A 22,366-nucleotide genomic window follows, 5' to 3' on the forward strand; every position below is an offset into this window, starting at 1 on the left:
AGAAATAAAATTAGAATTCCCGTGTTTCTTATTTTTATTCTTGGTTTTGTTTTGCTTTAGGTTTTTGGTTTCACCACCCCCTCCCCCCAGCCCCCAGTCCTTTGTGTGTGACGATTCCCCTTCAAACCACCCAAAGACGAGCATACGAGAAGAAATGGTAATTTTTGCTTTAAAAGTTCACTTACCACGGCAACCTCATATTGCTTTGTCATGCTTTTTGCACTTAATTTTTCAAAACTGCTTGTGCAGGGCGCAGAACTGGTAAGGCAGGACTAAAGTATCTCTGGTATTCACAACAAAAAAAGGAAAGAACATTCACCCATCAGAATTACATTTAAATGCACAAACCCCAAGAGCAAGATGCAGGGGAGGGAGGGGAAGGGGTGGGGAATGGAAAAAAACCGAGCTAACAAAACAAAAGGTTAATAAAGGGAGAGTTGAGTGGTTGGAGGGGAAATTGATCCAAGCCACCTTTTGACTGAGGTCTGGCCTAAAACCACCACCACCATCACTCGCCACCCCCCGCCGCCCCCAGCACCCCCGCGATTACCCGAGTAACTGCACTTGCCTCCAGCCAGCTCAACTGCAGGAGAGGAATGCCCCGTCTAAGTTGACTAGCCCCGCCACAGTCTTCCACTGCCTGACGGGATCGTTCAGGAAAACGCTTCCAGAGGCATCCGTCCACTTGCGGTCTGGGCTGGGCTGCTGCTGCGGGGCTGCTCCGAGCAACTGCTAGGATCGTTACCGTCTCGCTCCTGCCTGGTTCGCGCGGCACAATAGCCCCGGCTGAGTGCACCTCATTAAACCAGCCCGAGAGCCCCGGGAGCAGGGCTAGCAGTGTGACAGCGGAGCCCCTTTGTAATGACTGTGTGATGGATGCAACCGAAGGGTGGGGTCTGGGTGGGTCAAAACTGTTAATGACAATATGTATCATTCTGTCTGTCCTCCAAAGAGAGGGGAGCCCCCTGCCCTGCCCTCCCCACTCCCGCTGCGCTCTCTCTCTCTCTCTCTCTCTCTCTCTCTCACACACACACACACACACTCATGCAACCACCTACACTTACACTTTTCTTCCTCTTTCACCACCTCCCTAAGGCGTTCTCTGCTGTCAGCGTTCAAAAATAGCCTGAGAACCATCGGTCACTTGCAACGGATAGGCGATGGATAGATAGAGAATTTAGCCATATACTTAAGAGAAGCTCCTACCATCAAAACGTACACGGGGAAAGGACAGAGGAGAGTGCGGGTGGGGAAGCGAGGGGCACGTGGACGGGACAAGAGTTTGCAACTGTGCGGCCCCCCCGCCCTCCCCCCCCCACCCGCAACTTCCACCTCGTCGGGCAGCGCGCGCGTCGCCTGACGGCGTTGCCACGAGCGCGACCGCGTTTCTGCAGGGGTCCCGGGCCGTCAGCGGGGCTGCGGCGGCGACGGCGGCAGCACGGGAAGGCGGGAATGCAACTCACGCAAGAAGCGTGCCGGCGAGGAGAATGCGGGAGGGTGTGGGGGGAGGAATCCAAATCCTACCCCTAAGCCTCACCCGGGAGAGGGCGGAGGAGGGAAGGCGGCTACCGGGGAGTTGGCGGAATTGCTGGACCAGTGAGAGCAGGGACGCGAGAGTGGCGCCTCTGGTGCCAACATCCCCGGCACATTCAGTTCAGGACTGCCCCGATCCCGGGGAGCCGAGCCCACGCAGGTGCGCAGTCGGGTCCTCCCTTTCGGGACGGGCGCGTGCCTCCTCCACGGTCCAGCCTGCAAACCGCGCACCGTCTTCCCGTCTCGCTCGCTCCCTCCCTCCACTCCGTCCTGCTCTGTTAGTCCCGGCTTGCACCCCGAGAATGAAAGCACGTGAAGACTCTCCCCATCTCCTCTACAGAGTCCAGCGTCGTCCCATCCCGGATCCCCATGGTCCCGCGGAAATCCTGGAGTACTCCCTGCCCCCGCCCCCGCCCATCAGCTCGCAGCTTTTTTTTTTTTTTTTCTGTTAATGGTTGGGAGAACCGAACTCCACAGACACTGGTTTTTCAAGTATAGGAAAGCCGTACAGTATACTTTATTTCCCTACGTGGACACATCCACTTAGCTTCTATTCAACTTTCCACTTCCCACTAACTTACTAAGATGCTGGGCACTGATGTTATGGCTACTGAGCACCTGTTTCAAACTCCCGAACCGCGTGGGTGAAATTTACTTAAGTCTATTGCAATTTATGGAGCAACACACTTCCCCAATACTATGTAATCAAACTTCTATATTTTCATCATTGATGCCATAGAACAGCTAAGAGAGAGCAAGGAGCAGAGTGAAAACAGGACATTGATGTGTAATGAAGCATCTCTTTCTTTTTATGTTAGCTACTTATTTATTAATGAAATGTCTTGAAATGTCTGTATATATGCAGCCTGTTTTAGGCCAAGGGAGAACACTAAAGATTTTCAATCTATGACTCAAAGGACTTCTGATCCTATGGAAAAGGAATAAAACTCCAAAGTTTAATTGCTTCTAATAAGTTACCACTTTCTATGTGGATAGAAGGAATCTTGTCAGAAGACTCTCCTCATAAGGACAACAGGGAGTGTTGAACCGATATGAACTTGATATGTTCCTTCAATTTTATAATCCTTCCAGAACAAGTTACTTTTAAAAACTTTTTTCCTTGAAGCCAGCACTGGACTTATTTTCTGTAATTAAATAGAAGGAGGTTAGAGAGGAGGGAAGACAAGTTGGAATTAGTGAAAAATATAAACTAATTTACTGATTAATTTACTGACTATAGTGACAGCAACTTAATAAAGCATGTGTAAAAGAAAACCTTAGAGACATACTGTAATGAGTAAAATAATAAAATAATTGTTTCTATGTAAATATCTTTTTAAAGAGCATATGAAACTGTATTTTAAATGCTTAAGAACATATTTTATTATTTTATAATAGTTTTACATAGTGTAAAATATTTGTGAAATAGTGAAAACGGAGTGAATGGCTTTTTAGTAGGTCATTAACTGTAAGAAAATAATAATAAAAGTTTGTCTTGTTACTGCAGCTCTCCATTGACTCAAGGCTTAGATAAACAAGACACTAAAGTTTTGTTCTTAGCATGCTCACCTAGCTAAAGAAAATCATAACAAAACATAAAAACAAAATTAGCTGACAGAGCATTTTTTTGTTCCTAAATCCCCTATCGATTTTCCAACAGTTGTGAGGTATTCTAGAAAATAAACATTTTATTAAGATGACTTTTCTCTGATCACCTGTCCTGTTGCTAGAAACCAGAACTACATCTATTAGGAGAGGAAAAATAAAAGGAGGAGGAAAGACAACTAATGGGATAAAGGTGTTTTACCTGACACTGTGAAAAACAGACTAAAAAAATAAATTAAAATTTGGAAACTGGGTGTTTTAACAAATCAAACTTTCAAGATGTGATAAAAACAACTCCACTAAGTGTGTGTATTAAATGTATTAACCTCATGGAACAAGATTGCACCTGGGAGAAGTTAACACAGTTGGAGATTATTAAGACACATCAACTCACTCAGCATTAAAGAGGAGAACTTGAACCTCGTGTGGAACACAGTTGTACTGAATAGGCAAGAATTATATTCCTAAATGCAAATTAAAATTTTACAGGGAGGAGCCTGGAGAGAAAGCTCAATAACTGAGTTCATGCCTTACATGCAGGAAAACCAGATTTCAGGCCCTAGCTCTGCATGATCTTCAGAGTATTGCCACGAGCTACCTATTAGCCCCTAGCAGGGCAGGGAATAGCTCCTGAGTCTAAGCAGGGGATGGCCTAAAACCTAAATAAAAGGATATTTTTCCTTTGAGGGAAGGATATGTTAAGCCTAAAACAAATCTATAGGTACATTTTTTAAAATTAAATATATATTAAGCCACCATGGTTCACAAAGTTATTTAGAGTTGAGTTTCAGGCATACAGTGCTCCAGCACCAACCCCTCTGTGAAAGTTAACTTCCCTCCACTAAATTCCCCACTTTCCACCCACCCCCGACCTGCCTTTTTGACAGAAAAATTGTCAAATTTTGTTGTTGTACTTTGGATCTCCTGCTTTGAGGCTCTGTTGTATATATATATATATATATATATATATATATATATACACAATTATACCCCCCTTGACCCTCATCCCATCCCTTTACTTTCTATTTGGATCTTCTTACCTCCCCCTGCTACCTCCCCCTACCTCTTTCCTTCCATGCCCTCCTTATTTCTATGATCTAGGGTCAATGGTAATCTAAGTACCTCCACCTAGATACCTTACATTACTCGTCCTGTTATTCTCTATAGGTCTGTTTTTAAAACAATCTACCATACTGAAATCACAGTTTATTTTACAAAAATTTCAAATAATCTTTATGACAGTTATTTGCTTTAAAAAGAGGGTGCTTCCCAATAAGAGAGAGAGAACAAAAGGGAATGCCCTGCCACAGAGGCAGGGTAGGTTGGGGGGAGGATGGGGGGTGGGAGGGATACTGGGATCCATGGTGGTAGGAAATGGGCACCGGTGGAGGGATGTGTATTTGATCATTGTATAATTGAAACCCAAGCACAAAAATTTGTAAGTCTACAACTGTACCTCATGATGTCTCACTAATAAAAAAATAATAAAAATTAAAAAAAATAAAAAGAGGGTACTTATTTAACATCTCAAGAAGATATTATATTCTTTTTTTATCAATTTGACTGTAGGCTTGACTTGATTCAGGCTGTGTTCTATGTAGCAGGGAAAACCAGAGGACAAAATAGTGACTTTGTAATGGAATACTACACAGCTGTTAGGAAGAATGAAGTCATGAAATTTGTTTATAAATGGATTGACACGGAGAGTATCATGATGAGTGAAATGAGGCAGTAGGAGAGGGACAGGTCTATAGAATGACTGCATTCATTTGTGGGATGAGACTAATATACAAGGTGAGGGTAAACAGGGACCAGGAGAAAGGGTCAATGATTGGAAGCTTGTCACTGAGTATGTGGTGCTGAAGGGCACAGGCATACTATGTTGCAAACCATAAGGCCCAAAATGAAAGAGGGGAAGGTGGGGGGTGACGAGAGACACAGACAGACAGAGAAGGAAGGTGTCTGCCACAGTGGTGGAGGGGGGTGTGTGCGCAGAAAGGAAACAGGGACCATTGGGAAAAGTATACTAGTGAAGGGACGGGTGTTGAAACATTACGTGACTGAAATTCAATCTTGTACAACTTTGTAAATGTGTATCTCACAGTGATTGAATTTTTAAAAATGGGAAAAAATGGTGTCTTTGACATACAAAAATGACTATATTATAATCAAGAAAAGCAAATCAAATATTTAATATTGGAAAATGCATATGGTATTCAATATTAAAAAGATAATTTACCTATCTTCTGTCAACCCACTTGAGAGTGAATGTTGAGAGTCATGGTAAGGCTTCATTCACTAGTGGAACATAGTGGTTAATCCCAAATGATCTTCGTTCTCTCTTTTTTAGGAACTTCTCAGCAAGTTTCGTTACATGGTAAGAACAGAATCATTGTGGAAAAATTCCAAAATGGAGCACGACATTACTTGCACACAGGATCCTGGGTTTGATCTCTGTCACCAGCATCACATAGCTCCCCAAGCAATGCTATGAATTCCCCCACCCCTCCATTACCCAGCTCTGCCACCAGGCACTCAGCACTTAGGAGAGAGAGAGAGAGGAGAGAAAGAGAGAGAGAGAGAGAGAGAGAAGAAAAGAGAAAAGTGTCTGCCACAGGGGTGGAGGGGGCACGCAGGAGAGAAATTGGGACCTTTGGTGGTGGGAAAAATACACAGGTGAAGGAACGGGTGTTGGAACATCACATGACTGAAATCCAAATCCAATCATGAACAACTTTGTAAATGTGTATCTCACTGTGATTCAATTTTTAAAAATGGAAAAAGTAGCATCTTTGACATATAAAAATGACGATATTGTAATCAAGAAAAGCAAATTAAATACGTAATATTGGAAATGCATAAGCTATGCAATTTTAAAAGATAATTTACCTATCTTCAACCTATTTGAGAGTGAATGTTGAGAGTCATGGTGAGGCTTCATTCACTAGTGGAACATAGTGGTTAATCCCAAATGATCTTCGTTCTCTCTTTTTTAGGAACTTCTCAGCAAGTTTTGTTACATGGTAAGAACAGAATCATTGTGGAAAAATTCCAAAATGGAGCACGACATTTTTTGCATGCAGGATTCTGGGTTTGATTCCTGTCACCAACACCACATAGCTCCCATAGTAATGCTATTAATTCCTAACCCTCCATTCCTCAGCTCTGCCACCAGGCACTTAGGGGGGAGAGAGAGAGAGAGAGAGAGAGAGAGAGAGAGAGAGAGAGAGAGAGAGAATTTTTTGTGTTTTTATGCTTTCTTCTTTCATGGCGCATAGCAGGGTATGAAGAGTCATATAAAATTTCATTCCAATGCTTAAAAATATGATAGCCCAGATAATTTTCTTGCCCTTTGACTTTATGAGAATTTAAAGAACAAAGAACTACTTCTACTGGGTTGCAGTGATTTCATGATATAAAGTGGAAAAAACTGAAAAGAGTAAACTACCACATTGAGATGGATATTGTAATTTGGACTCCTCCCTCCTTGTATCGCTCTGATTTAAATAATAAAAAGTTGCATGCATTATTTCTCAATTTTCCTTGCAGTTTGTATTGGCATAATTCTGGCAAATGCTTGCAAATATGTATATTTGCTGAGAGGTTCCTGGAAAAATTCGCTTTTTTGATGCATAATGAAGAGATAAAGCTGCCACAGTATCTCCCCACCTCAGATACTGCATGTAATATATGGGAATGGAACAACCATCTTGTAATTATAAAGAAATAAAGTAGAAGGCTAATCCTGGAAAGATGGTGAAGACAAAAGCAAGGAAAAACCTGGATTACCCATGGAATCCTTGTGTTATTCAAGAATTCCTGGTTTTATTGCCATTAAATTATTTTAAATGCCAGTAAATGAGAGGGCCAGAGTAATAGTACAGTGGGAAGGGTATTTGCTTTTCACGCATCTGATCTAGGTTCGATCCCTGGCACCCTATATATTCCCCCAAGTCAGCTAGGAATAGTCCCTGAGTGCAGAGAGAGGTGTGATACAAAAACAATAACAAAAATATAAATAATTAAACTGTTCTGTATTTAAACTATACTTAGCTGAATAGACTAGAGCGATAGGATAGTGGGTAGGGCATTTGCCTTGCACATAGCTGACCTGTGTTCGATTCCTCTGCCCCTCTTGGAGAGCCCAGCAAGCTACCGAGAGTATTCCACCCGCGCCGCAAAGCCTGGCAAGCTACCCAGGAGGTATTCGATATGCCAAAAACAGTAACAACAAGTCTCACAATAGAGATGTTACTGGTGCCCCCTTGAGCAAATCGATGAAAGACAGGAGGATAGTGCTACAGTGCTACTTAGTTGAACATTCTGTAATAAAGCTTTCCTAACTGACACAATTTTTATACAGTTGTGATTTCCTAGTTGTAAATAAAATCTGCCTTGATTATTCACATGACCTTGGATATCATCTAACAGAATTATAGGGAAAAGATTTTGTTGAGACTACATCCATAACCAGATTACTGGTATTGCCGTAGATAATCGGCTCAAATCATTGAACTAGGAGTTGGTTTGCAAAGGACCATGCATTTAAGGAATTTTCTCAGCTAGCAATTTTTCTGAGGAAGTTCCACAATTGTCCAATAGAAGATTAAACTTAAAGTTTATCTTTCCCTTTTCTTTCATAGTATATTTTCTCTGCTTTTGTTTCAAATGGGCTGGAGTGATATAGCACAGCGGGTAGGGCATTTGCCTTGCATGTGAACGACCCGGGTTCGATTCCTCTGCCCCTCTCAGAGAGCCCAGAAAGCTACCTAGAGTAGCTTGCCCACATGACAAAGCCTGGCAAGCTCCCCATAGCATATTCGATATGCCAAACGCAGTAACAACAAGTCTCACAATTTGTTGTGAGACGTTACTGGTGCCCACTCAAGCAAATCGTTGAGCTATTGGAAGACAGTGGACAGACTGCTTTGTTTCAAACAAACATATGAGCATAGTTATCTAGGAATGCAGCTATACTGAAGTAATATAATTAAAACGTATAGTGCGATGATACCTCAATTACAAAGCAAAAGTAAAACCAGTTGAAACCAAATGCCATTGTTGATCATGTTTATATTGGGCAGACTTTGTCTTTGTCTGTGTATAAGGACATACTTTTTTTGAGCAAATTCTAACAAGAATGTAATTTGTAAAACTTTTTGATTCGGAAAGATAGGGAAAACTTAGTGATGGCCATGTACCTTTTACTTTTAATCTATTAAAAGTTTAAAAATAATAAATATATTTCAGAATATTTGCTTCAGAGAACTATGAACCATCATCAATTGGTGAGCCTAGACACATTTAATCACTGCCATAGCCAAAACAATTAAATATGTTCTTTTTAGCAGTTACACTCAGACTCTGAATTATAGTGCTAGGAAATTCCAATGTCAACAAATTTGTTCTTTCAAGATTTGATGTTATTTTGGACAATATCCAAAAAGATTTTCAGTCAATTATACAATCATTTACAAACTGCATAATAGATATATATTTTTATTGTTGTTAAAATAATACAATTGGATGTGCATCCAAAAATGCATCAAGGGGGCGGAGCGATAGTACAGCTGCTAGGGCATTTGCCTTGCACATGGCTGGCCTGGGTTCAATCCCCAGCAGCACCTCATGTGGTCCCCTGAGCATTGCCAGTAGTGATCCCTGAGCACAGAGCCAATAGCACTCCCTGAGCACCTCTGCGTGTGGCCCCCAAACAAAACCAACCAATAAAAGACAAGTGCTCCACAGGTCCAGTATTTGGTCTCATGGGTTAGCTAAACTTGTCAAATTCCATGGATAAGCTCAGTTACAATTTCTTTGAATGAGTCAGATGCTTCTTTTTTCACTCTTTTCCCCATTCTTTCATAAATTTCCTATTCAGAAACAGACTCAGTATTTAATTCATTCATTTTTTTGTAGTACAATCACTTCACTGTACTTGATTCAATAGAAAAAAATTAAAGTAGCAAAATAAAGCAATGTCACAGAGAGTAGATTTGGAATCAAATTCAATTTGAACTTCAGCCTTATAATAACTAGCTGCTTGATTCAAGCGATTATTTACTAATTTAACTCTATTTTTACCTGAAAATGAAGGTTAAAATAGAATTTGAATAGAGTCAAAGAGAAATTATGAGTATTAAATAGGATAATAAACATAGGCTGTCTGTATTATATTTAACATATAGTCAGTGATCAAGAAACTTTACTTAGGATAACACTATGTTAGCCAACTAGAGAAACATTTGAAGTACTTAAAATGTAAAGAAATTGACTGTAGAATCTGCTGTCAAGAACCACTATTTTCTATTCTGCTTTTTAAAGTTTTAAATGCATTTTGAAAAAAATTTACACTTTCTGTGAATCTTTTCTCAGATTTCTGTTTTTAATGTGCCTATCCAAAATAACATCTTTTAGAAGAGGAAAAAATGGAAGAATAAATGGATATATAAACAATGAAATCCAGGGTTTTTATTCTCTTGGCACTTTGAAAAACAGAAAAAAGAAGTGAACAATAGCTGTATTATGAGTTAATCATGGATAATTAATAAAGGTAATCTAAATAATTACCTATTATTTTGTTTGATGCAGCAGACAGAAATTTGGTCCTAGATAAACCAATCCTGGCTCCAATATATGTTCCTAGATAACTCATTATCTATCTGTCTTGTTTTCTTAATTTATAATATAGTATGATTTAGCTAATGCCTATTTCCCAGGAAGAAGTTCAAAAATAGGTTATTATCTCTTATCTACTTCTTTCTCTCAGGTGAATAAAGAATAGAAAATGGCATACGTTTTTCCAGAACCAGGAAGACACAACTTGGAGTTCACAACAGATCTCCAGCAGTATTTCACTACTTAGAGAACTAAAATGAAGATAGGAGATAGATGATTTTTGATTAGACCAGGCTCACTTATGATATTTCAAACGGAGGTGATTAAATAAAATTCTGTGTTTGGATATAAGTTGCACAACTTCTTTGTACCTGTGTCTTCTCCAATCCAATGAGGAATTGTAGTATGAATACACTTTGCAGATTTTCAATTATTTGCGTCTAGTTAATTTAAATAGAAGCTAATAGAAAAAAAGAATAGAAATAGAAATAGAAACTAAACTTCCTTCATTTGACAACAAGACCTTCCCTTTGCTGCCCTAATTGTATTAGTCCTGGAGGAAAACAAGAACACAAAGGAAATAAAGTATTTCAGTAGTTTTTGATTCATTAGTAATGTGTTTTATGGATGTTCTCAAAAACCTTCTATTTTTAGAAAAAAGGGAAATAATACTCTTCTAAAATTAATTATACTTTAAAATTTATATTATTTCACCAGAAGAGAAATATATCATGAATCATATATTATAACAAAATCTAATGTAAAATATATTAATAAAATATAATAAACTTATATATCAATATAATTTATAGTTCATAAATATACTTCCTATATTTGTATGTTTATAATTTATTAATGTATTGCAACACTGTAGCACTTTCCTCCCCTTATTCATCGATTTGCTGCAGCAGGTACCAGTAACGTCTCCATTGTGAGACTTGTTTTTACTGTTTTTGGCATATTGAATATGCCATGGGGAGCTTGCCAGGCTCTGCCATGTCGACGGGGCACTCTCGGTAGCTTGCCGGCTCTTCGAGAAGGATGGAGGAATTGAACCCCAGTTGGCTGCATAAAAGGCAAACGCCCTATCTGCTGTGGTATGGCTCCAGCCCAAGCTCAGGGCAAGTAATAAAAATAACTGCAACCAGATACTGAGATTTCCTCATGTCTGGGACAAGATCTCTTGATGTTCTACATGCATGTTCTACATGTTTTATAATTTATAATTTATAATATAATGCATTATAATTATTATATGATATAATAATATACTAACAGTGATATTATATGCAACATATTAATATATCATATATAATATACTATAATATATAGATTATATTGCAATAAATATAAAATATACAGTTATGTTAATAAAATAAATAAAATGAATAAATTATTTTAGGAATAAATATTTAATTTAGAAATAAAAAGTAAGTACTTATATATTTGAGAAATATAATTTTTTAAATAGAAAACATTACACTATAAATCAATGCCTCTCAGAGTATGTTAAGCAGACAGCATTGTCACATGGGGAATTATTAGAATTTCAAATTATTGGGTTCTTATCAGAAGAGAATCCAGTTCATTATTAGACCAGAAATGCAGATCGACCCTGTACTAATTTTTTTAAACATGTCTCCCTAAAGATTCTGATTTAGCATGCACTAAAATTTAAACACCATGACTGTAGGCCTTCACAAGGGAATATGTCCTTTATAATGTGACTTTTTTTCAGTACCTTCACCAAGAGAAGATGGCTCTATTCAAATCCTTGAAATCTGGAGTGTTTCTGTGAATTTGTGACCAGCATAATGTGGGAGTGGTGACAGTGATCCTTTTCTCTTCCTTGGCTTCAAGATTGTACTTTTCCTCTCTTGGTACCCTTGCACTGACAGGTAAATTGCCACATAACAGCTTAATAAAACATGAGTGATCACATGGCAGAGAGCCCAGTTGTCCAGCTGAAGCCATCCAAACTAATACCTTACCACATAAGATCACTTAATCACTTAATCCCCGTTATTCATTGATTTATTCGAGCGGGTGCCAGTAACGTCTCCATTCATCCCGGTTGTGTGCTAGCGTGTTTGTTCTAGGAACATGCAGAGCCTCAAACCGATCATTTAGGGTCTTGACGAAGAAGTCTGACCATCTTATAGGTGGGCGTCCATGTGATCTTTTGATGTCCCGTGGAATCCAATCAGTAATGGCTCTAGTCCAGCGGTTGTCTGTAAACCTCATTACGTGTCCAGCCCATCTGATTTTTGATGTCTTGGCAAATGAGACAGCGTCCCTGATTCTTGAGCGTTGACGAAGATCAGAACTCTGGATTCTATCTCTCATTTGAGTGAATCGAGATATTCCAAGCATAGTTCTTTCGCTTCCTCTTTGAGAGACCCGAATAGCATTCTCATCCTGTTTTCGTAGGGTCCAGGTCTCTGAGGCATATGTTAATGCAGGAAGAATAGTGGAATCAAAGAGATGTGCTCATAGCTGGAGGTTCTTTGTCCTTTTAGTTATTTCTTCAATGCTCTTGAAGGCATTCCAAGCCACTCTCTTCCTCCTGCGCAACTCAGGTGCCAGGTCATTCATCATGTTGATTTCTCGACCTAGGTATATATAACTGTTGCATTCGGAGATGGTGGTTCTGTTGAGAGCGAATGGAGCGTCAGGAACAAGGCTGTTTCTCATAAACATTGTCTTCGTAAGATTCAGCTGTAGTCCGACCTTTCCACACTCATGGTCAAAGTCGGCCAGCATTTGTGCCGCTTGGCTGATGTTTGGTGTTATTAGAACGATGTCATCAGCAAAGCAGAGGTGGTGTAGTTGCCGACCATCTATCTTCACTCCCATGTTTTCCCATTCTAGTCGTCGCATGATGTTCTCGAGGGTGGCACTGAAGAGTTTTGGTGAAATGGTATCACCCTGCCGAACCCCTCTCTTGATATGGATGATTACTTCTTTGTAGAATGGTGAGATCTTGGTAGTGAATCCGCAATAGAGCTCACGAAGGATCCTGATGTATTGAGTTTGTACGCCCTGATTGGCTAGGGCTTCCATGACCGCTTCCATCTCAACAGAATCAAAGGCCTTCTTTAAATCAATGAACATTAGACAGAGTGGCATCTTGAACTCCCGATAAGATAGCCTAGCCAAAATCAGTACTGCCTACAGGACCCACAGTTGTTGCATTAATAAGGTCATCTAAGAGTTTGAACTATATCAGCAGATGCATAGCTACAAATGCACTGTAGCACTGTAGCACTGTTGTCCCATTGTTCATCGATTTGCTCGAGCAGGCACCAGTAATGTCTCCATTGTGAGACTTGTTACTGGTTTTGGCATATCGGATACGCCATGGGGAGCTTGCCAGACTCTGCTGTGCGGGCGGGATACTCTCGGGTAGCTTGCTGGGCTCTCTGAGTGCAATAATAAATATTTACTTTTTCAAGCCATTGGGTGGTCAATGATTTTCTGTGTAGCAGTATGTAGATAGCACATCCCACTCAGTGTGTGGAATGCGTATTATTGTAATTTCTTGTTTAGCACCTTACATGGATGAAATTTTTACGAGGTATCAAATTCTTTGAAAGGTGATAATATTCACCTTATAAGGATCACTTTTAGAAACAAAGAATAATTGTACTCTTTGTGGTACTACATGGAAAGTATCATGCTAAGCGAAATGAGTCAGAAAGAAAGGGACAGACATAGAAAAATCACATTCATCTGGGGAACATAAAGTAACAAAATAGGAGACTAGCACCCAAGAATAGCCGAGATATGTACCAGGAGGATAACTCCATGGCTTTGAGGCCAGCTGCACATGCTAGGGGAAAAGGCAGCTCAGATAGAGAAGGGAGCACCAAATAAAGGGTGTTGGGAGGTTCCTCTCAGGATGGGAGATGCATGATGAGACTAGACTATAGAACGAACAAGATTGCCACTCAATGTCTCTTTTGCAAACCACAGCACTCAAAAGGAGAGAGATAACAAAAGGGAATGCCCTGCCACAGAGGTAGGGTAGGATGGGGGGATGGGGGGTGGGAGGGATACTGGGACTGGTGGTGGTAGAGAATGGGCACTGGTAGAGGGATGGGTATTCGATCATTGTATAACTGAAATCCAAGCACAGAAATTTGTAAGTCTACAACTGTACCTTATGGTGTTTCACTAATAAAAATTTAAGGAAAAAAAATAATTGTACTCTTTGCAGGAAGTTAAAAAAAAACTCAAAACATAGTAGCACTGTATCACTCTCCTCCTGTTGTTCATCAATTTGCTCCAGCGGGCACCAGTAATGTCTCCATTGTGAGACTTGTTACTGTTTTTGGCATATCAATAAGCCACAGGGAGCTTATGTGAATAATATCCAAAGGCAGTAGAAACAAGAACAGAAAGGATTGTTCCATCTAAGAAAGCTTGTCACAGGGGGCTGGAGTGATAGCACGGCGGGTAGGGCATTTGCCTTGCACGCGGCCAACCTGGGTTCGATTTCCAGCATCCCATATGGTCCCCCAAGCACAGCCAGGAGTAATTCCTGAGTGCATAAGTCAGGAGTAACCCCTGTGCATGGCCGGGTGTGATCCAAAAACAAACAAACAAACAAACAAAGCTTGCCACAAAGGGAGAGGAGGTAGTGCAGTTAGGACAGAGAAGGGGTCACTGTGACAATGGCAGTTGGAAAGGATTTCAATGGACACAAACTGAGGCTGAAAGGAGTTTAAATGAAATAAATGATACCCTTTCAGTAACAGTACTGCAAATCATAATGCCTATAAGGAAAACAAGAGCGAGAAAGAGAAGAAGAGGAAGGAGAAGGAGGAGGAGGAGTATGAGGAAGAAGAAAAAGGAGGAGGGAGGAGGAGGAAGGGGGTATGTGAGAGGGAAAAGACCTTAGTGGCTGCATATGTGCACTGAGAAGGAATGTTATAACACTGTACCACTGAAGTCGAATCATCAACAACTTTGTAACTGTATATCTCAAATTCCTTCAATTAAAATTTAGCACTGTAGCACTGTCCTCCCATTGTTCATGGATTTGCGAGAGAGGGCCTAGTAACATCTCCATTGTGAGACTTGTTACTGTGTTTGGCATATCCAATGCCTCAAGGGTAGTTTGCTAGGCTTTGCTGTGCAGGCGAGATACTCTCATTTGCTTCACCGGCCCTCTGAGAGTGGTGGAGAAACCAAACCTGGGTGGGCTGGGTCAGCTGTTTGTAGGGCAAACACCCTACCTGCTAGACTATTACCCTAGCCCAAATTTACCCTAACCCACTGAAATGTAATGAATGAAGGACTCTAAAAGTGGGACTCAGAAATTATTTATCTTGATGCAAGAAAGCATAAAATGATGACCTTAGGTCCTGTCACAGAGCTGTAGACCATTTCCTGATGGGATATTTAACTCCAACCTACAATCAGATGACATCTACCTGGGAATAATAGCAATATATTGTCTTCTATGTTTAAAGTTTTTAGCTTAGTATTAAGTCAAATTGATTTCCTACTTTGAGCCTAGTAAGAAATTGCCTGGTTTGTTCCACTGCCTCCTTCTTTTCCTTGCAAGAAGGTATTGTATACCCGCAGAGAAATATTGTTCAACACCTGTCCTAGTGCTTAATATGTGATTTTAAATTTCCCTAATCTTAAAAAATAAAGTCTGAGCATCTGCTATCATTTTTGCTATAGAATTTACTTGCTTATGTACATGTGGCCATATTTCATTCCCTCACTCCCCTTAAGTCTCCCCAGAAAGAATAAAATCAGATGGAAACCTTTACTTGGGATGTCTACATTCTGGATATAGAGACTCTTGCCTTGCTTTTGTGTTGACACCTATTTTCTATTTTTGTATGCTATAGGTGGTATAATTGTGTCGTCTATCTTAGAGGTGTTGGAAATGAATGGGATGGAGAAAAAAATGACTAAAAAATAACTTAATTCATGTTAAGCCTACTCCCAGACGAAGAGTACCACAGGTATCTGGAAAGAGAAGTCTTTCATTTAATATTTTTTCTTGTTTCTATGAGGCAAAGATAAACAGAAGGATCAGTAAAATATCGAGAGAGAATGTTTTGCAAGATAGCTACTGTGTATTTTGTCCAAATTCCGTTTTGTCAACAGATACATTCCAGACATATGGTTAAAGGAGCAGTTGTGTCACACTTTATCTTTGCTGTTTTGTCTAAAGATGCTGTAACAAATAATTATAAATTTTGTGACTTAAATCAAGTTCACATGGGTCTTGGGACACAGTCTCAAAGTGGGACTGTGCTAAAATGAAGGTTTGGTGAGAGTTTTTTTCTGGGGAAGAATCTGTTTGCTTTCCTTTTAGTTTCTCTTAGCAGTGACATGACTTCATTGGCTCATGACCCCGTTGTATCTTCAAAGTTTGTGATGATGACTCAGGTCTTTCACTGTGTCTTTCTGAAGCTCACTTTACTTTCTCTTTTACATGTACAGACTCATTACATTGGGTCCGTTTGTTTTTGTTTTAGTTTTATTGAAAGAAATTTACTCAGAGAAGTGTGAAGGGAGAGAAAGAGATAGATATGAGTTCAGGAGAGAAAAAAGGTCCACCTGAGTATTCTAGATTATGCTGCCTATCTCAAGGTCATTTCAGAAGCTATTTTAAATTCCATTTAAAATTTAATTTCTGTTTGTTATTTGAGGTAGTTAAAAATTCTGGGAATTAGAACATGAGCATCTTTGATAAGGTGGGAGAGCGCAGGGGGCATAATTTTGCTTAACATTTATGTAATGGATAAATTTCTCATGACAAAAAAAGGATCTGTAATGAATTCTGTATCTGGATCCACAAAAACAAAAGATATAAAATATGTGTCAGACTTTTTCGTTTTAATTTTATTTTTTATTTTTGTAGTGAATCACCATTAGGTACAATTACAGACTTACAAACTTTTGAGCTTATGTTTTAGTCATACAATAATTTAGTACCCATCCTTCCACCACTGCCCAATTTCAATCACCAATGATCCCAGTATCCCTCCTCCCACCCCCCTGGCCTCTGTTGCATGCGTAGTCCTTTTTACTCTTTCTCCTTTGGGGTGTTGTGTTTATTTTATTTATTTTTTTGCTCGATTTGCTCGAGCGGGCCCAGTAACGTCTCCATTGGAGACTTTGTTGTTACTGTGTCTGGCATATCGAATACTCTCGGTAGCTTGCCAGGCTCTCCGAGAGGGGTGGAGGAATCGAACTCGGGTCGGCCATGTTGGCCGCTTGTAAGGCAAACGCCCTACCCGCTGTGCTATCGCTCCAGCCCTATTTATTTTTTTAATAAATAAATAAACCAGACTTTTTGACTTTAGGGAATTGATGTATATATTTTTTTAATTTTATTGAATCACTGCGAGATAGTTACAAGTTTTCATGTTTGGGTTACAGTCACACAATAATCAAACACCCATCCTCCACCAGCACATTCCCCACCACCAATATCTCTGGTATATCCCCCCTTTCCCACCCTCCCCCTGCCTCCACAGAAGACATGATTCCCCATAATCTCTCTCTACTTTGGGGCATTATGGTTTTCAATACAGACCCTGAGAGGTTATCATGTTTGGTCCTTTATCCACTTTCTGCACACATCTTCCATCCCAACCGATTCCTCCAGCCATCTTTTTCTTAGCGATCCCTTCTCTATTCCAGCTGCCTTCTCCCCTTTGCTCATGAAGCAGGCTTCCAGCTATAGAGCAATCTATCTGTCCCATGTATCTACTAACCTTAGGTGTCAGCCTCATGTTATGTTGTTTTATACTCCACAAATGAGTGCAGTCCCTCTATGTCTGTTCCTCTCTTTCTGACTCATTTCAGTTAGCATGATACTCTCCATGTCTATCCATTTATAAGCAAAGTTCATGACTTCATCTCTCCTGACAGCTGAATAGTATTCCATTGTGTAGATGTACCAAAGTTTCTTTAACCAATCATCTGTTCTAGGGCACTTGGGTTTTTTCCTGAGTTTGGCTATTGTGAACAGTTCTGCAATGAACATATAGGTACAGATGACATTTTTACTGTGCTTTTTTGCATCCTCGTGAGATATATGGAAGCTCAATTTCTAGTTTTTGAAGGACTGTCGATATTGTTTTCCAGAAAGGCTGGACTAGTGGACATTCCCACCAACAGTGAAAGAGCATCCCTTTTTCCCCCCACATCCACGCCAGCACTGGTTGCTTTTGTTCTTTTGAATGTGTGCCAGTCTCTGTGGTGTGAGATGATATTGGATTTGCATCTCCCTGATGGCTAGCAATGTGCAGCATTTTTTCATGTGCCTTTTGACCATTTGTATTTCTTTTTTGAGAAAACTTCTGTTCACTGCTTTTCCCCATTTTTTGATGGGGTTAGAGGTTTATTATTTGTACAATTCTACTACTGTCTTGCATATCCTAGATATTAATTCCTTATCAGATGGGTATTGGATAAATATTCTTTCCCATTCTGTGGTCTCTTTCTGTATTTTGGTCACTGTTTCTTTTGAGGTGCAGAAGCTTCTTAGTTTGATGTAGTCCCATTTGTTTGTTTGCTTCCACTTGCATGGTCAGTGCTGTTTCATCCTTAAAGATGTTTTTAGCTTCAGTGTCGTGGAGTGTTCTGCCTACATTTTCCTCTATGTATCTTATGGATTCATGTCTGATATTGAGGTCTTTAATCCATAATAAGCGACTTCTTATTGTCTAGTTCTCACTCTTGGAGAACCTGACAGGCTACCGAGAGTATCCTGCCCACATGGCAGAGTCTGTCAAGCTCCCCGTGGCGTATTCAATATGCCAAAACCCAGTAACATTAATGGGTCTCATTCCCCTGACCCTGAAGGAGCCTCCAAATGGCACTTGCTAAAATCTCAGGGCTAGAACGAATGGAGATGTTACTGGCACCTGCTCGAGGAACTCAGTGAACAATAGGATGACAGTGATATAGTTACACAGTGATCCCACTTTGATCTGAATTTTGTGCCTGGCATTAGACAGAGGTCAGAATTCATTTTTTTTTTTGCAGGTAGCTATCCAGTTTTCCCAGCACCACTTGTTGAAGAGGTTTTCCTTGTTCCACTTCACATTTCTTGCTCCTTTATCAAAGATTAAGTGGTCATATATTTGGGGGAATTGATGTAAATTTTAAGGAGATGAAAAAGAAATTGCAAGGCAGTTGCCACAATTAATGTACATATTTAAATATATATAGATATTTCTGTAGTTTTGTAATTTCTTCCTGTATTTGTTTTTGGTCCAATCTTGGTGATATCCAGTATGACCAGTATGACCAAGTATGACCAGTATGACTAAGCTCACTGAGGTTTCACAAGATTTCAAGATGCCACTCTGTCTAATGTTTAGACAGAGAAGGCTTTGATTCTGCTGAGACTGAAGCAGTCATCAAAGCCCTAGCCAAACAGGGCATTCAAACTCAGGATTCTCCATGACCTATATTACAGATTCACCACCAGGATCTCACCATTCTACAAGGAAGTGCTCATCGACGTAAAGAGAGAGGTTCAGAAGGGTGAAACCATTTCACCAAAACTCTTCAGTGACACTCTCGAGAAGGTCATGCGACAACTGAAATGGGAAGGAATGGGAGTGAAGATAGACAGTCGGCAACTACACCACCTCTGCTTTGCTGATGACATTGTTCTAATAACACCAAACATTAGCCAAGTGGCAAATGCTGGCCGACTTAAACCGTGAGTGTGGAAAGGTCGAACTGCAGCTGAATTTCATGAAGACAATGTTCATAAAAAACGAACTAGTCCTCGATGTTCCTTTTTCTCTGAAAGGGATGAACATCTCTGAATGTAGCAGTTATGTGTACCTAGGTCGAGAACTCAACATGAGGAATGACTTGGCGCCAGAACTGTGCAGGAGGAAGAGAGCGGTTTGGAATGACTTCAAGAGCATTTAAGGAGTTGTTAAGAGGATGAAGAACCTCTGGCTTTGGGCACATCTTTTCAACTCCACCGTTCTTCCTGCACTAACATACACCTCAGAGACCTGGGTCCTACAAAAGCAGGATGAGAATGCAATTCGGGTCTCCCAAAGAGGAATCAATAGAGCTATGCTTGGAGTACCACACTTCACTCAAGTGGGAGAAGGAATCTGGAATTCAGACCTCCATCGATTTTCTAGGATCAGGGAAGCTGCCTTGTTTGCCAAGGTGTCAAAAATCAGATTCGTAGACAGCGCTGGACTAGAGCCATTACTTACTGGATTCCACGGGACTTCAAATGAATGCCTGGCTGCCCACCTATGAGATGGTCGGACTTCTTCATTAAGATCCTGAAAAGTTTGATGTTCTTCATGCTCCTAGAGTGAGCAGATGCCATTGGGCTATACTAGCATGTGACAGGGATGAATGGAGACGTTACTGGTGCCCACTTGAGCAAATTGATGAACAATGGGATGACAAGTGACAAGTGTATTTTCTTCCTTTGTTTGTTTTTTGTCCATACTTGGTGATATCCAGTGACTACTTCTGGCTCTACATACAGTAATTACTTCTGCTGGTGCTCAGTGGATCATACGAGATGCCAGGGATTAAACCCAGAGCAGCTGTGTGCAAGGCAAACACCCTACCAGCAGTATTGTCACTCAAGCCCCTGTAGTTTGTATTTTTAACCTGAAAACATATCTATCTTAATAAGTAAACCATTTATACCTCCTTTAAAAAATTGAGGGTAAGCTAAACTGAGTGTGGTGATAAACATAAAGAAAGCACTGTAGCACTGTCCTCACATTGTTCATCAATTTGCTCAAGCAGGCTCAGTAACATCTCCATTGTGAGACTTCCTGTTACTGTGTTTGGCATATCCAATATGTCACGGGTAGCTTGCCAGGCTTTGCTGTGCGGGCTCAATATTCTCGGTAGCTTGCCGGGCTCTCTGAGAGGGGTGGAGAAATCGAACTCGGGTCAGCCATGTTGACTGCGTGCACGGCAAAAGCCCTACCCGCTGTGCTATCGCTCCAGCCCAACATAAAGAAAAATATATAAATATGTAACTTAAAAATGTAGAAACTTTTTTTCTCTTATCAAGATGCAATAATCCTGATCTTAAATCATCATCATTTCCTCTGGTACCAACCCTGTATACCACCTATGAATTTGATTTGGCATCTAAATCAGTAATTTAAGTGCCAAGATTTATTCTGCATCCTAAATTCAGTTTATAGAATCAAAAGATTTTCCGAAGAAAAAAATTTATCTGGAATTTGGTGATGAGATTTATCCAAGTACAGAAAAAAAACCTTTAAGTCGAACAAATAATTAAATTTTAATATTGTTTTTATTGAGCTCAACATGTTTCTTAAAAAAAAATAAATGTCTCCATGGTTTTTATCTTTCTTGCTCATTTCTTAAAGAAAAATTATATAATTGATCTAGCAAATATAACCCTTGCTTGCTGTAATAAATTCAAGTCATGGAAAAAATAAGAGATCTTATAAAAATATTAGGCAGGAGGAGGAGAGGTGAAGAGATAGTGTAGTGGATAGGGCCCCTGCCTTCATGTAGCTAACCCAGGTTTGCTACCTGGAACCCCATATGGTTCCCTAAGCCTCCCCAGATGTGATCTCCAACCACAGAGACAGAACAACCTGAGTACTGTGCAGTCTGGCCTAAAACAAACAAACGAAAAAAAAGAAAGCCCAAACCAAACCTTAACAGGCTGAATGGATACTTTGCCTGTGGAAGGTCTGAATTTGATTCCTTGTTGACAGAACACCATTTTGTATGATGCCTTGGGCTTAGAACTAGGGATCCTCCTGCAACTATAGAATTCAGTGATTTACAATAAGGGTTGGTCGGGGTCAGAGCTGGACATATAGGTCAACGTGTAAGCTACATGCCTTGCATGGAGTGTACCAGGTTTAAGTCCCATTACTACATAATCTCTGAAGTATTGTATATGTAGCTCTGGAGTTTTCAAGTACTACTTGAGGTGGCCTGGATTTTTCCCTTTACCACAAGGCCTGAACAGAATACATCTTTCAGCTTGTTTAAATATATATATATATATATATATATATATATATATATATATATAGGCTGGAGCGATAGCACAGCGGGTAGGACATTTGACTTGCATGCAGCCAACATGGCCGACCCGAGTTCGATTCCTCCGCCCCTCTCGGAGAGCCTGGCAAGCTACCGAGAGTATCTCGCCCGCACGGCAGAGCCTGGCAAGCTCCCCGTGACGTATTCGATATGCCAAACACAGTAACAACAAAGTCTCCAATGAAGACCGTTACTGGGCCTGCTCGAGCAAATCGATGATCAACGGGAGGGTCTTTACTTTTTTTACTCGAGCAGCCAACGTGACTGACCCGAGTTCGATTCCTCCGCCCCCCTCAGATAGCCCAGCAAGCTACCAAGAGTGTCCCACCTGCATGGCAAAGCCTGGCAAGCTACCAGTGATGTATTCGATATGCCAAACACAATAACAATTGTCACAATGGAGACATTACTGGGCCTGCTCGAGCAAATCGATGAACAATGGGAGGACAGTGACAGTGATGATATATATATGTGTATATATATATTTGTTTATATATATATATATTTGTTTTTGGAGACCATCTGACAGTGCTCA

The 22,366-nt window shown here is 40.3% G+C and overlaps 1 protein-coding gene across 2 annotated transcripts in view; it reads right to left on the bottom strand.

Annotated features, from left to right (window-relative positions):
* The window catches only part of ELAVL2 (ELAV like RNA binding protein 2), a 177,549-nt gene extending 176,410 nt beyond the window's left edge, over nucleotides 1-1,139 (bottom strand). Inside the window, exons 1-3 of one of the 2 annotated variants that reach the window (XM_056117051.1) lie at nucleotides 1,065-1,139; nucleotides 569-911; nucleotides 186-283 (exon numbers count right to left, since the gene is read on the bottom strand). In XM_056117051.1, the coding sequence (XP_055973026.1) occupies nucleotides 186-212 (27 nt within the window). In that variant the 5' untranslated portion in view covers nucleotides 213-283; nucleotides 569-911; nucleotides 1,065-1,139. Of the gene's footprint in view, nucleotides 1-185; nucleotides 284-568; nucleotides 912-1,064 lie in introns of those variants that run through there. The other variant, XM_056117049.1, reaches the window with a different exon arrangement.
* Between the last annotated feature and the right edge of the window lie 21,227 nt (nucleotides 1,140-22,366).

This window comes from Sorex fumeus, unplaced genomic scaffold (assembly GCF_029834395.1).
Source record: "Sorex fumeus unplaced genomic scaffold, SorFum_2.1 ptg000034l, whole genome shotgun sequence".
Taxonomy (NCBI): Eukaryota; Metazoa; Chordata; class Mammalia; order Eulipotyphla; family Soricidae; genus Sorex; species Sorex fumeus.